Genomic DNA, 15,529 nt, shown 5'->3' on the forward strand with positions numbered 1-15,529 from the left:
ATGCATGGCTTACGGTCTATTCTCCGCGAAGATGTACTCGGGGTAGCAATACCTCGTATTGTTCGTTCTTAGTTGTCTCTTTTCTTGGGGTTTAACCCCTCTTTTGCACCAAAAAAAAAAAATATAGGGAATACCAATCAAACCTCATTTGGAGGTGTTAGTAACAAAGCTTACGAAATAGGTGCCTTATCGGAATTTTGGGACAAGATTTCAGTGACAACATCCCAAAACATAATAACAGGCTAACAGGCAACAGCTAGCCACGATAAATTAGCCGACAATGCTAGAAAAGTTTATGGAAGTTATCTACAAGAATTATATTGAGTTAAGTTACCGCTGTTATTCCATTTTCTACATGGTATCCATCGATTTTTATATCAGCGATACTCACAACTTTCTTTAGTAACACAACAGACCTTGTGGGAGATGACACTGGTGGCAGTTTCGAAAGGTCACGGCTAAACAATACTAATAAAGTTAAGCCAAATGGTTACCAGTTACCACTTAGTACTGATGTTTTAAAAACCGAAGGAGTACTACATTGAATAAGAAACACATGTTCAAGACCGTGCAAAAATTTCTGGTGAAAACTGTGACCGTTGAGACAAAAATATTAGAAATAGGGAGTACCAACTCACAGATTACAAAATGTTCTGACTAAGATGACATTTCTCAAACTAAAGAAGAGGTCCAAACAAAATAAAAAGAGTAAATGTAGATAGAAAACCAAATCAAACACCTGAGTGTTTATGATTCTACGGTCATCGCTTAAGCTGCTGATTTGCCCTTCTTCTTCTGGATCTTTTTCATGTAGAATTCGAGCTCTTTGCCCTCCAAAATGTATCTGTGCCATTATCCAATTCAACAATGTTTAGCTAGTGAACAATAGCATCGTAGTAAGATACTAAAAGCAGGCCGTAAAAAAATCTAGCTTTGTCAGGCAGGCTTGGTCACTTATATCGGAATTCGCACAACAGAAGTACTCCCAATATTTTGTCACATTTGCCAAAATTTCAACTTCTGAAAATGATAATATTATATAGGGTTATTTCATAACTATAATCCATCCTATTGGTGGTATGCAATAATCAATCCATCCTATCAATAATCTCAATTAAATCCAACCTAAGCACCATACCTTCTTATAACGAACCAGCTGATATTTTTTTATGTTTATATGTATCAAATAAATCAAGTACTTGATTCATCACTTGAAAATATTACACATAAACATCACATATATCATCTAGGTTGTCCAAAAACTATCAAATAATCCAATAAAAACTTAAAAAAATACAAGTTGGATCGTTATTAGAATGCATGGTGCTTAGGTTGGATTTAATTGGGATTATTGATAGGATGGAGTGATTATTGCAGACCACCAATAGGATGGATTATTGTTATGAAATAACCCTATTATATAATTGCATTGATAACCCCAAACATTTTCCATAGTATCAATACATATATTTTGATTTCACCTCACCATCAAAGTCAATATGAAAAAATCAAAATGGGATGTAGGAAGTTTGAGCATCCGCAAAGGTGAGGCTCCCCATAATTTCTCTTTCCTTTTTTATTCGTCCACCTCATTTTCCACTAACTTTTCCATTTACCCTCCCCATTTCATAACTACATCAATGTAACAATGGGGTTCCCCAATTCACACACAAAAATTTGGGAAGCTCCCCAAAAGTAACAAAAAATGCCTTACTTTTTTGTTGGGGACCTTCCCTAAAAACAGTGGAACCCCAAAAAATGGGGAGGTTGGTGCAACAATGGGGTTGCTCATTTTAGGAAAGAGAAGGCAAAAGGGGAGCTTATTTCCCTCCTTTGCGGATGTTAAAAACTACATTCATATCCAAATTGAAGGTGATTTGAGACTTGTAGTCATAGGAAAGAAAATAACTTACCCATCACAGCGGCCGCATTGACCAGGGCGAGAGGAAATGCATGCCAACAAACGACCACCACCAAATTGTTCTTCAATGTGAACGTCCAATTCACGACCCTCTTGACGCTTCTCCAACTTCCTAGTCACATGGTTGCTTTTTTTGGCCTCTTCTGCAGTCTCACCATCCTATGAGCAACAAAATATCAGGATTAGCAACATTTTCACAGAGCAATAACAAAGAATATACCTCAACAATCATGGAAAACTAATCTAAGTTACAGCACTACAAGATAAGAATTCCACAAACTGAATACAAGAACCCTATTATGTGCAGAGTAAGTGTCGTCTGGAAATAAAAACATGAACACAACAAGAATTCAAAACCATCTGAAACATGCAAAATTACATCATATAATAAGCAAGAGAGTACACATAAGGAGGTCACACTAAATTAGTTGATAAAGTGATCACATACAAACTAATCCTAAATTGGTACAAGAGAATGTAAAACTCTTGGAATGAGGTGGGATTCACGTTTTCCCCTAAAATTTACTAATCAAACATCTTGAAATGTTGAATAAATTAGTGTCGGAGCAGAGTCTGATCTATGAAGCAAAGTAGGAAGCACAAACTCTACCATCAAACACGTAATAAAATAAGTCCACAGAGAGAGGACAAAATAATCTGAAAGAACATAAATACCTCGCCTTCCTTCTTAGGAGCAGCTGCAGCAGACTTCTTCTTACGTCCAACTTCAACACCATAGTGTTGTAGATACCACTGTTTGAATGGTGCGGCATCAACCTGAACGATGGCACTCTTCACAAGAGTCTGTGTCCTGACCAGCTCATTGTTCGATGCATTGTACACCACATCTAAAATACGGGTTTTGCGGGTGACAGCCTCACTACCCCATGAGTAGTTACCAGTATCCAACCTCAATGCCCGCCATTTCACATTACCACCTCGAACCCTAACTCTACGAACAGTTTTGTTGCTGGAGAGCTTTGTGTTAGCAGGCTGCCTTCCCAACTCATACCTTTCATACAAAACAAACCCATCAATAAAACAGCATTGTAAGGAAACTACAGTAGCAAAAACCATCTCCTCATGATCAAGTATAGAAGCAACAAAAAACATAATAAAGATGTGACTGGAAAATTTTAGTCCAACACTCTAAATTCCTATTTGTCCTACCTCATCCATGACCACTACAAAAGTAACATTTCTTTCTTTATAAGAGCACTTTTGTCAATGCGAGTTCTAAATTCACCCAAAATAAGTGATATGAAGCCACAAGATTGCTCAGAAATGGGAACTGGTAAAAAATGAGATAATCGGAGGTAGATGATATTTATGCAACAGCATCAATAGTGTTCAACAATTTAGTGAAGATAACTAGCACATGATGCAAGGCACAACGAAATAGCTTATGTTTATGTTGCGTGCAGATGGAGAAACTAATCAGCACAGGACCGTCCATAAGCACACAACGTTTACAGAATCAAGTTGAAACATATGTCATTCAAGAAGAAAGGTACTACATGGATGGTGCAGAAATGCAAGGAACGATCTAATGCAGCTTAGGGTTATGTTGAGTATCAATCGTAAAACTAATTACCACAGGACCGTCTCATAAGCCCTGTGTAATTCAGCTCAAGGTAATGTTGAAAACCGATAGTAAAACTAATTACCACAGGACCGTCTCATAAGCCCTACTCCTTAAAATAAATCAAATAATAAATAAATTTATTGGCTTTCCGATTTATAGAAAGAAAATGGACTGTGAATTTTCCTAATATACAAAAAACAATTAAAGCACATAACAATCATTTTTCCCGATCAAATAAGATCCCTGCTTATGCAACGCGACAAATGATTAAACTTTCTAAAATCAAGGTGCAACATTTAATCTAAAAACAATTAATCTGAAGAACATGTCAAAAACAATGATTTTATTAAATCTAAAACATGCCCAATTAACAAATTACTATACATTAATTGAAATTAACTAATTTCAAAAGAAAAATCACATAAATCATAACAATCAACAATCATGATAAATTAAAATTAAAATTAAAAGAAAAAAGAGTATGAATTTACTTTCGCTTCTTTCTCCATGCCTTCTTCTTTCCTCCAGTTGCACGCCTCTTGTGCATAGAATCACGAGAAATACCTAATTACACACATTCAATCAATCAATCAATTAACAAAAAATCGAATGAAATTAAAAATTACTGAATCCCAATTGGAGTAATTAAATGAAGTAAGAGAAAATTGCAGTACCCATTTTGGGATGACGGAGGAGAAATTAGGGTTACACTGTGATTGTTATGCTGCAATTGAAAAAATGAGGGAGAGAGAAAGAGGAGTGTAGGCTGCTTAAGGTTTTATGTAAAACCCTAATTTTGGTGGTGCAATTGAAGATTGTGATCATCTTTGATTTGGGCTTTTATGTTGTATAAGCTTGTGGTGTGAGCGGTTGGGCTTTGACACTAGCCCAAGGTTTGGGTGGCATGAACTCTTTGATAAGACAGTTTTACGGTAAAACGGGTTCAATAAATGGTGGGTCTAATATGATCTAGTTATTTAACCTCAAACTTTATTTTGATTTGCACTTGACATTTCTTTTCTATGTGCTAAATGCATCTTGCTCCTTTCACTCGTCAGAGTAAATTTCTCGATGATTTTTGGGAGCCTCGTGCCCGTAGATGTCGCATATGATGATGATATGTATGTACGGCTCTGTACGTCGTGCTGCTAGTACGTAAGCATCATATATTTAAGGTTGCTGAAGAAAATTATTTTGATAAGTCGATATGTTATAGGGATAACCAACATGTTTAAGTATGTTATTTTTATTATTGTTTATAACGAGGGAATACGTGGTCGTTATCCTCGGTGCGCAGCAGGTAAACCCTTAATTACACGTGATAGCATGCGAATCACGTATATCAAGTAAGTCACCAGAGAGTGGCATATTTGAAGTCTAAAAGGCATAGCCTTAGGCTATAAATACTCCACAAAATTAAATAATATGTAATTTGAATCATAAATGGTTCAATACAAAATTTATAACTATGTTATTAATTATTATTATTTTCAAGTTGAATTTATTAAAAATGGACTGGTCTTATCGTAAGAAGAGGTTATATATAGGGAAGACCTAATGTAACAACAAAATTACTAATGTCACTCGTTTTTGTGAGACGGTAAATAGTAGCATTCTCTTAGATTTGCCTTGTAATGGTGTAGCATTAACAAAAAGGGTTATGACATTATCAATCCAATATATAGGGTATAATACTCCTAGTTTGTGTTTGGGTGGAGATCTTTGTGGCTACATTCTAACCTGTTAGAGCTAAACAACTCTAATGGCTGTATATAGAGACTCACTTGCAATTATTAAAAATTACCAAGAAAATATGCTCACCATTGGTGATAGAAAATTTGCTCCTCTTTGTAAGTGGTTGTAGCTCCACCAAGCTATATAACTTATCTTTTAAGGGATGGCGATAGGGCGTCACCCGCTGGCGCTGAATCTCGGCGCCGCCTTAATTAAAAAAGAGAGATATTATAAATTAAAAAGTTTGTTTTTGATTTTACGTCAAAGTCTTAAGAGTAGACACGTAATCTAATATTTACTCAATTAAATTAAAATTGTAACTAAATTAAAACAGGTCATCATCAATTGTCAACCTAAATTATTGTTGATTTAGCAATCCAATCATCTATAATCTCAAAAATAAACAAAATTGAATTTAGTATTTACGTCGTCTATTGATCTTATCAAGTATATCAGAGTTGTGATATTCAGTTGTAAATCTGCAATTCCGGCTCTGTTTGGTAAAACTAACTGAAAAGGCAATTGAAACACGAAAAAGTAGTGAAAAACCGAAAAAGCTAATCGAAATCAAAAGGTAAATCGATAAAGTAGCTGGAAATTAGGAACTGATAAGGTAACTGATTATATAAAAAAGTGTTTGACAAACTAACTGAAAAGATAACTGATTTTGATGAAATGACGTAAAAGGATATGATAATTACTTAATAGTATAAATTGAAGGGGTAAAAACGGAAAATAAAAACAAATCAGGTACCTGAAATCTCAAATGCTACTCTAGGTAGCATTTCATTTCAGGTGGCTTATTTGGTTAAATAAGCTACTTGCCAAACGCGTACAAAAAAATAAGGTACCTGAAATTTTGGTCAAATAAGCTACTTTGACTAAATCAGGTACCTGAAATGTCTTGCCAAACGGAGCCTCTTCCAACCTTTCTAATTCACTTGCAAATTTACAATTCTATGCTCCAACATTTCTAATTCATTAACAACCAAGATATGTCGATGCATTTTCTACCTTGTAATGGTGTTTGATAGCATGCAAGTTATGACCTTCCAAGTGGGACCTCATATATACATGCTCTTGGTACATAGCGCAAAATGCTTAATCGTGAATTGATCGGGGATGATGATTGAGTTTGATGCTGAATTATAATTGTTTTACAAAGTGTCATTCGTAAAAGTATTAGGCTCTGTTTGGTAAAACTAATTGAAAAGGTAGTTGAAACTTGAAAAGGTACCTGAAAACTGAAAAGGTGCCTGAAACCTGAAAAGGTAACTGATAAGGTAGCTGAAAATTAGGAACTGATAAGGTAACTGATTATATAAAAAAGATATTTGACAAACTAACTGAAAAGGTAACTGATTTTGATGAAATGACGTAAAATGATATGATAATTATTTAACACTATAGATTTAAAGGGTAAAAACGGAAAATTAAATCAAATCAGGTACCTGAAATCTCAAATGCTACTCTAGGTAGCATTTCATTTCAGGTAGCTTATTTGGTTAAATAAGCTACTTGCCAAACGCTTACAAAAAAAAATAAGGTACCTGAAATTTTGGTCAAATAAGCTACTTTGATCAAATCAGGTACCTGAAATGACTTGCCAAACGGAGCCTTAGTCGCAAATTGTGTATCGTTTTCTTTTTCTTTTCTTTTTTTAAAGAAACTGTGTATCTTGTTTGTTCTAATTAACTTGGATCTCCATTCCTCAAAAAGAGGCAAAATACTAGGAACAATTCAACTGTTTCCCTTTCAATTATCTATAAATAATCTATAATTATAATTAATTATGCAATTTAAAGTTCCCAAATTATCCTTTTTAATTAATTAGTGTGAATTCAAATTTTAGTGGAGCAAAATGAAAATACATAATTAATTTACTATAATACCCCCGGTGATGCCTAATTTGAGTGTCACCCGGTGGCGCCATCTCGTTTTCCATCTTTTAAATGAAAAAAAAGTAACTAAAAAATAATAATTTAAAATATAACAAAATTTATCGTAATGTAAGGTATTGCATTTTAGTTTGCTATTAAAGGGCAATATAGCTTAAAAGTGCGTTGTAAGGCTCGCCAGCCATGGGGCGTATATGAGGAGGGCTCGCCAACCGCAGTGCGTTGTAAGGCTCGCCAGCCATGGGGAGGGGGGGTCGGTTGATCGACCGTGAGAATAGCCGTGTTGGATGGGCCTGTTTTTGAAATAAGCGGGTTCCGCGATGAAGCCCCCTGTTGACATTTGAAGGAATAGTGAATTTTGAATTTTCACTACTCGTTTTTGAATATGAAGTGGCGTTTTTAATCGTCGTTTGTTTGAATTTTGAAGGAAATAGCGAATTTTGAATTTTCGCTATTACGTTTGAAGTGACGGTTTATGTTGTCGCCGTTGACATGTGAAGGAAATAGTGAATTTTGATTTTTCACTATTACTTTTGGAGTGACGGTTTATGTTGCCGCCGTTGACATGTGTGGTGAAAATAGTGAAATTTGAATTTCCACTATTATTTTGAAAATGACGGTTTTAATTGCCGTCGTTTGAAATTTGAAGAAATAGTGAATTTTGAATTTTCACTATTATTTTTGAAATGACGGTTTTAATTGCCGTCGTTTGAAATTTGAAGAAATAGTGAATTTTCACTATCATTTTTGAAAATGACGGTTTTAATTGTCGTCGTTTGAAATTTGAAGAAATAGTGAATTTTAAATTTTCACTATCATCGTTGAAGTGAAAGTGGCGGTTTTAATCGCCGTTTGTTTGAATTTTTGAAGGAAAATAGCGAATTTTGATTTCACTATTTGTTTTTGTATTTGCAAAATGACGGAGTCCCTAATGTCGTCATTGAAGATTTGAGGTTTGATGGGAAATTGGGCCAAAGCCCAAAATTCCGCTGAATAGAGTAGGGAGCACCTTATTGAGGCGCGAGCTACTTGGCGAGGTAAGGGGGTTTCCCTTTTTCTCTGTAAAAGACGCGAGATTGGTTTGCATACCATTCTCACTTCGCCTTCTTCATCCTCTCGACAAAACAAACAAAAAACCCGCCATTGTTGGTCTTCTTGCTTGCTCCAGTTCGTGCCATCATCAAAATGTCATCTCAAGGTATGTATTTCCTCTTGAATCCATTTGAATTTGTTGGTCTTTTGATAAATTGAATTAGGGCGAAATTTTACCCTTAAAAATCGATTTGGGCGTTTTTTATTGAGCCCATTTCGAGTGGAATTGGTGACTGCATTAGGTTAGAAACCTGTTTAGGAGTATGTTGGTTAAAAAAATGACGTGGAAAGGCAAGCTACCTTTATTTCCCTAGAAGACATGCATATTGTGCAAATGCGATATCAAACATATTACTCCCTCTGTCCCGGTTATTTGTAGTCCTTTTTTATTTTTGGGCGTCTCAATCAATTGCTGCCCTTTCTATTTTAGGATTGCATTTGATGAACAATTTGGTCATTCATACTCAATTTCATCTACATGTCATTTAATAATTGGTCATCTCCTCTTTCTTTGTGTTAAAACCAAATGACAACAAATGACCGGGACGGAGGGAGTATAGTTTAAGGGACTTGCTATTTCCAACACAAAAATTTACTTAATCCTACACAAATTTGGGACTTGTTCCGACATTACCCCTCTCATTTTTAGCCCAACTGTAAACCTATCTCACCTCTCTCGACCTTTTCTTGATAAACACACACACACACACACAAAAAAAAAACCATGGCAACAACCTGAACCACCCCTACCAGCCAACCTTCACCACCACCACCGGACCGCCTGCATCGCCCCACCCTCACCCTTCCACCACCCCCACGCCCTACAACCACCGCTCCATCCCACATCCCCTCCCTTGACTATGCACCTTTGCCACATGTCGTTGCCCTACAAAACAGCCTTCACCCACCTCTGCACCGCGTTTCCCACCACCGTCGACGACCAACCCTGGCGCAACATCCCCTTCCTGCCGACGCCCCACCATAGTGCCCACCCTTGAACAAACCTAGATTGAAATACAATGTTTATAAATTCAATCGATGGAGGAGTTCATCAATTATATTGACCCACAAAGTTAATAAATCCAATTCACAAATCATTTGATCGAAATTTATGTAAATCTAATCAACAAAATGAAGTAATTATCTGTTTAATTGCCATCTACAATTCATAATTAAAAAATTGGGATAATTTTAATTAGGTTTTGGAAAAAGGGAAAAGTGAGTTTTTATTAGAGGAAGGGTAATTGTGGAAAAAGTTGACAAAATGTGTAGGATTAAGTAAAAGGCTGTGTAGGATTTAGCAATTACGTAATTTAATTTTCGGAAGCAATGAATTGTGGCCTAGTATAAAGTTGTGATTTTGTGTTTTAAGCACGTCTTTCGCGGCTTCAGCTGAATGACTCAAAATCATTGATTTACAGCCTAGTCGTAAATATCATCGGGACGGAGGGAGTATATAATTTAATTTTCGGAAGTAATGAATTGTGGCCTAGTATAAAAGTTGTGATTTTGTGTTTTAAGCACCTCTTTCGCGGCTTCAGCTGAATGACTCAAAATCATTGATTTACAGCCCAATCGTAAATATCACGATATTTACAACTGGGCCGTAAATCATGGCTAGCTTGGATAAGTAGATGTATGGTTTAAGGGGATCAAATTGGCATAGGTTTCCAAGGGAGGGAAGCTCACTTGGGCTGGAGGAAAGGTTGAATGGTGTCGCTTTTTTAGTCAACTTTTGTAAAAAGAATTTAGATGAGGGGAAGATTGGAAGAACACCAAGTAGGATTATTAGAAGTAGCATTTTTTATTTTTTATTTTTGGTTATGATAAGAGTAAGATTAATGGTTTATGGGATGAAATTGCTCTTAAATATGTGATATTTGACATAAACTTTCTTTTCAAAAATACACCTTTTACAATATAATTGATTTAAAATTTAAAATTCTGATGAAGGAAAGAAAATGTTCTTTAAATTACAATTATACCACGGGTGCCGGTGGTACTCAAAATGAGCACCATCAAATGACGTCAGCTCATATTTTTTTGGTATTAATATAAGATAAACACTATATTTTCTTTGCCAAAATGTTTGAAGCAAATATTAAAAATGGTCTTCTCTCAACACTTATTTGTTACTCCGTATTTAATTGTGAGAAATTTTTAAAATCTGATCAGACTAAGTCAAAACTAGTAGATTAAAAAATAAGTTTTAAGCTTATATAATAATACATATTTAATGTAAGTCTTTTGAGATACCATCTCTTGCTAAACTAATAGAAGACATAATATGAGAACGAAATAGAAATTAAATAATTCTCTTCCCTCATCATGTGAGAGGTCTCTCAATTAACGCTAGTAAAAGACCGTTTTTTTAAAATTTTTGTGTCATTAAATACATGGTTTAGGTATTTGTAAGCCAAAAGCTTGCTCTCTAACATTAGAACAAGTCGAAACAGTATTGTTGACACCTTTAACATATGTAATATCAATGTTCTTCAACTCAATACTTTTACATGGATTACTTCCACTGCATTGGAGATTCACTGCATCAATCGTCTGCGACGTCCCCGTTATATTTATAAATTTGACGTCGCTTATTTGAATACCCGAATTTGCCTAGACAAATAAAGACAATAAAAGTCGATCAGTATTATGATTTTTCTAACGTTGTCCTAAGGACACATTCTAAAATAACTTAAACAAAATACTTTAATAAAACAGTTATGCAAAATTAAATATAAAACCATTTTTTCAATTTATAACAAAATATTCAATAACGTTATTACATTATTTGTTTAACTTATCAAATCATACAATACTTTTTCTTACAAACCAAATTGTACATGTTAACTCTAGCTCGATATGACATTATATATCAATAAAATATACTTGTTCACTCTGTTCAATTAAGAATTTATTTCGTATGTTTAATTAAAATGTAACTTATATATATTGAGCAAATATATGAAATTCAACTGAACGGGAGAGTAATAAAAACGTCTATTAGGATATCATGCCAAATCAATATAAAAATAAAAATTTAGCTACTAGTAATTTTTTCAAAAATTTATTTAAATTACATACCTTTGAACAAGTTCTTGAAGGGCAATAATTTTGGTCAATAATGATGGGATTATCAACATTAATCAACGAAATATCTTGGTACAAAATGTTGTTAATCCGACCAGGCATGTTAGTAGCCCATGTCTTGATCCTTAAACCATTCATTGCATCAAATATTTTGCAATTTTGCACCACAACTTGTTCCACTTGATCATTAGGTGAGGTACCCAAGCTCCCAATACTAATTCCATGACCCGGCCCACAAACAACCCGAGTGACGGTAATATTCTTACTACCAGTAATAATCGCGACACAATCATCACCAGAGGCAATTGTTGTATCCACGATGTTGATACCTTCCGAGTTACCTATTTTGATACCGTCGGTGTTTGGACTGTCTCCTGGTGAGGATATTACAACTTTACGTATAGTTATTTTGTTGCATTTAAATAGGTGGAAATGAGTACTTTGACTGTTTATTAGTTTGACTTTTTGCAGCTTCGAGTTTGTGACAAAAGAGTACCTTAGTAGCTGAAACATGGACATAAAACGACTTAGTAAATATCATACCTAAAAAAAAAAAAAAATTACTCCATATGTACTTCACATTTTTTTTTTTGGTGCGAAAGTAGTTCACATTTATTAATAGCCAAGTAAAAGGCCAAAGTTTATTATTAGGGATGTCATCGGGGCGGGTACAAGTGGGTACCGCCCCGCACCCGCTCCAGTTGGGGCGGGGATGGTTAGAGCTTTGGCGGGTGGTGGGGCGGGTGCGGGTATGAAAATTGTATCCGCCATGGGTAATGGGGCGGGGATGGATTTTGCATCTTACCCGCCTCATACCCGCCGATCATTTAAAAAATTAATATAATTATGACAATTTTTTAAATCTTATTTAATTATAATTAAGATATAATGTTAATAATAGCTATTTTATAAAGTTTTTTACTGACTTCTTTGGTGAAAAACTAAAATTATAAAAATAAATTCAAAAAAAAATGAAAATTAATAGTGAGTAAATCAACTTTTGCGAAAAAAATTATCGAATAAAATTATGGTGAAGTGGGTTAATGGGTAAGCGGGGCGGGTACGGTTTTATATTTCCGCCCGTTGGGGCGGGGATGGTTTTGGAAAATTGTACCCGCCACGGGTGGTGGGGCGGGGATGGATACAGGTTTTTCTTGGTGGGTACGGGTACGGGGGAGCCTATATCCACCACCGCCCCGCCCCAATGACATCCCTATTTATTATGTTACTACTTATGTGATAGTTTGTGTAAACTACGTTTAATATACAAAATCTCGTTCTAGGTGGTTCATTTATTTACGATTATAACTTATAATAACTACGTTGTAAACTTAAAGGTAATTTTAACTCAAACAAACTTGATAAATTAACAAACTATTATGAGATGAATTTACCGTCGGAAGGTTCGGGCCAGCCATTTTAGGCGGGCCTTGACCATCAAATATTCCGGTCCCATATACCGCCAACCGATCAATATACTGAAATTCGATCCAAGATTGGCCTCTTAGACCACGAGGGGCCTTCAAAGTACCCATATTTCGGAACCCAGTTGGGCCGGAGCATGGGCCTTTCAGTTGAACCGGGTTCACCAAGTACGTCGCACCACGGGGGATTTCTACCCTGCTTCTTCCTTTCCATTTGCATGCATCGTTCCATGCTCTTAATAATGCCTGCCATTCTCACACATTACACATTATCAATACGTAAATCATAGATTCTTGTATAAGGCGGTTTTCTAGAAATATACACAATCATTTCAGTTAAGGTTTAGGATTATAGTAATCTTATCTTTATAAAACCAAAAACATTTCAAGCAATGACGAAGCACAGGTCTGGCCGAATGGGCCATGGCCCGGGCAGCCTTGGCTCAAGCTATGTATATTTATTATTAGTGAGCAAAGCATTGATTTAACTTGGCAAAGATGGTAATTGTTGTTTGGTTGTTGTTTAGGTGTAGGAGGTCGTGAGTTCAAATCTTGGTTTATACTTTTTAACTTTGATATTTTTTAAATTCCTAATTTAAGATAAAATTGTCCTACTAAAAAGAATTGATATTTTTTAAATTCTTAATTTAAGATAAAATTATCCTATTAAAATGAATTCATTCAAGAAAAACAAAATTGGCCAAATTTTTTTAATTAGACCAAATAATATATTTCAAATTTGTTTTACTTTGTGCATACTCCTTTCCTTGCAGTTAATAGATTCTACAACCAGTTGTACCCAATTGTATGCTCTAGAACCCGAGTTATATAATAAAGTTTTCGAGTTTTGTTTTAAAGAAGTCGAGCTATACCATAAATTTTCTGAACTCACTCACTTAAACATAAAAAAAGTTAGCTTTAAGAAAGTTCAAAAAAATTACACATAAGCTCGATAAGATATAACTTAATTGTATAATGCTATTGTACCACTGGAGGTATAATGTTATTTGTGTTTTCCTTGTCATGATCTTATGCTTTATGTGGCTTAATTTTTGTCTCACCTAATGAATCTTTGATAAAGGTTTGACAATAGAAAGCTTATTTGTATCTTAAAAAAAAATTAACGTGTGTTAAACTTCGTTATTACATGGCAAAAGCAATTTATAATCTACACTTCCAAAAATAATCATAACTATAGTAATAAAGGTGTGATGTTAATAGACAATGTTAAAATATACGAAATATGGTAACTCATCTTTTGTATGTTTATAAACCGGCCCCCCTTACTATTTGGTCCGAGCTTCGTCCCTGATTTCAAGCATCCTCCTTAATCCACATCATCCATACATGTTTTTATTTTTATTTTTTTTAAGTAAAGGTGGGGCCCATAGAAAAAAATCTGGAATTAATTGCTGAAAAACCACTGTTTAAATTTTAGACGTAAATGTTTACAATTATATTTTCTACACGTAAATATTAGTGAATAATAATGAAAAATAAATAATTTAAACATAAATAATTCAACCCAAAATTTTACTAATAAATTTCACCAATTGTTAAAAATTTAGTCCAAATTTTAATAAAATAATAAATTAAAATAACAATTATACGAAAAAATACATTAACTGATAACAATCAATATTGTTATAAAAATACTAAATTTAAGTTTAAATTAACCGTAAATGGAGTAAGAAATTAAAGAATAACATACTAGAATTTCCTTTTTAAAAAATAAAAAAATAAGTTATTATCTCATAAATATATTCAGTCAGATATTATTTTTCTATATGACATGCATATTGTTTTATATACATTGCATTTAATATACTTTATATAATGTTTTAACATTGCAGTTTTGCAGTGTTTTAACTATTATCATTATAAGAGAAATAAAGTATAAACTATTCATGTATTTTGGTTAATATTTTTAAAATTTTACGTAATTATTAACGACAATGTTCTTAAAAATATACTCGTGCAATTTTGCACGGGTTGAAAACTAGTAAAACTAATAATAGAGATAGTGACCTACATGAACATTGTTCATGTTTAAGAGTCCGTAAATTGTTGAGTAGTTACGTAGCCAAAAATTAAAATTTGACCAGCATAACTCAAAACTTTAAACTAACATAATTCAAAATTCTCATAATTTGTCAGAATGAGAGCTCTTGCTAACCCTCTTACTCCACCGACAAAGACAGAGGTCATCTTTTATTATCGTTTTACTTCAAGATTATTTACCCTTATTTATGATAAATTATAAATATAACCCAAATAAATTACCTGACTAATATCGACATTTCCACCCTCGACCGCACCATAATCTTTCAAATTGAAGACCTTAATGTCACTTTGTCCTAAGGAGAAGCTAAGATCAAATAAGATTAGTAGAACAACAAACTTTGTGACACTCATTATTTTTAAAATCATTGTTTTTCCTCTTACAAAAATTGTGTATTTATGATGAAATTAAAATACAACTCTAGATGTAATTAATGTTGAAATCAAATCATACATATATAGAATTAAACTGCCATATTACATATCTGCAATTTGTATGATCATATTATTCCGATAAATGGCGTATATTAAATGAACTATATTATTGTGTTATAATAATACCTATTTTATCAAATTTTTACTATGAATATGGGCATCTTTGTTTAAAATGTGCGTGAATTGAGAGCAAAGTTACTATATTAAGTTGCTTAGATTAGTGAAACGCAAATTCGCGAGGTGATCATGATAAATAAGTAAAATAACTATTAAGATTACGAAAGTACAC

The 15,529-nt window shown here is 34.0% G+C and overlaps 2 protein-coding genes across 2 annotated transcripts; both read right to left on the minus strand.

The window, feature by feature from the left end:
• Positions 1-599: 599 nt before the first annotated feature.
• LOC141656986 (small ribosomal subunit protein eS8-like) lies at positions 600-4,325 on the minus strand. Its single transcript, XM_074464083.1, has 5 exons — positions 4,181-4,325; positions 3,998-4,070; positions 2,597-2,933; positions 1,914-2,080; positions 600-844 (listed from the first exon to the last, which is right to left on the minus strand). The coding sequence occupies exons 1-5, from the start codon at positions 4,182-4,184 to the stop codon at positions 769-771; spliced, it is 657 nt and encodes a 218-aa protein (XP_074320184.1). The 5' UTR covers positions 4,185-4,325; the 3' UTR covers positions 600-768.
• A 6,293-nt stretch (positions 4,326-10,618) lies between these two features.
• LOC141654979 (exopolygalacturonase-like) lies at positions 10,619-15,159 on the minus strand. Its single transcript, XM_074462084.1, has 4 exons — positions 15,028-15,159; positions 12,715-12,990; positions 11,315-11,824; positions 10,619-10,846 (listed from the first exon to the last, which is right to left on the minus strand). Exons 1-4 carry the CDS (start codon positions 15,157-15,159, stop codon positions 10,619-10,621), a joined length of 1,146 nt encoding a protein of 381 aa, XP_074318185.1.
• Between the last annotated feature and the right edge of the window lie 370 nt (positions 15,160-15,529).

Source organism: Silene latifolia, chromosome 5 (assembly GCF_048544455.1).
Source record: "Silene latifolia isolate original U9 population chromosome 5, ASM4854445v1, whole genome shotgun sequence".
Lineage (NCBI taxonomy): Eukaryota > Viridiplantae > Streptophyta > Magnoliopsida > Caryophyllales > Caryophyllaceae > Silene > Silene latifolia.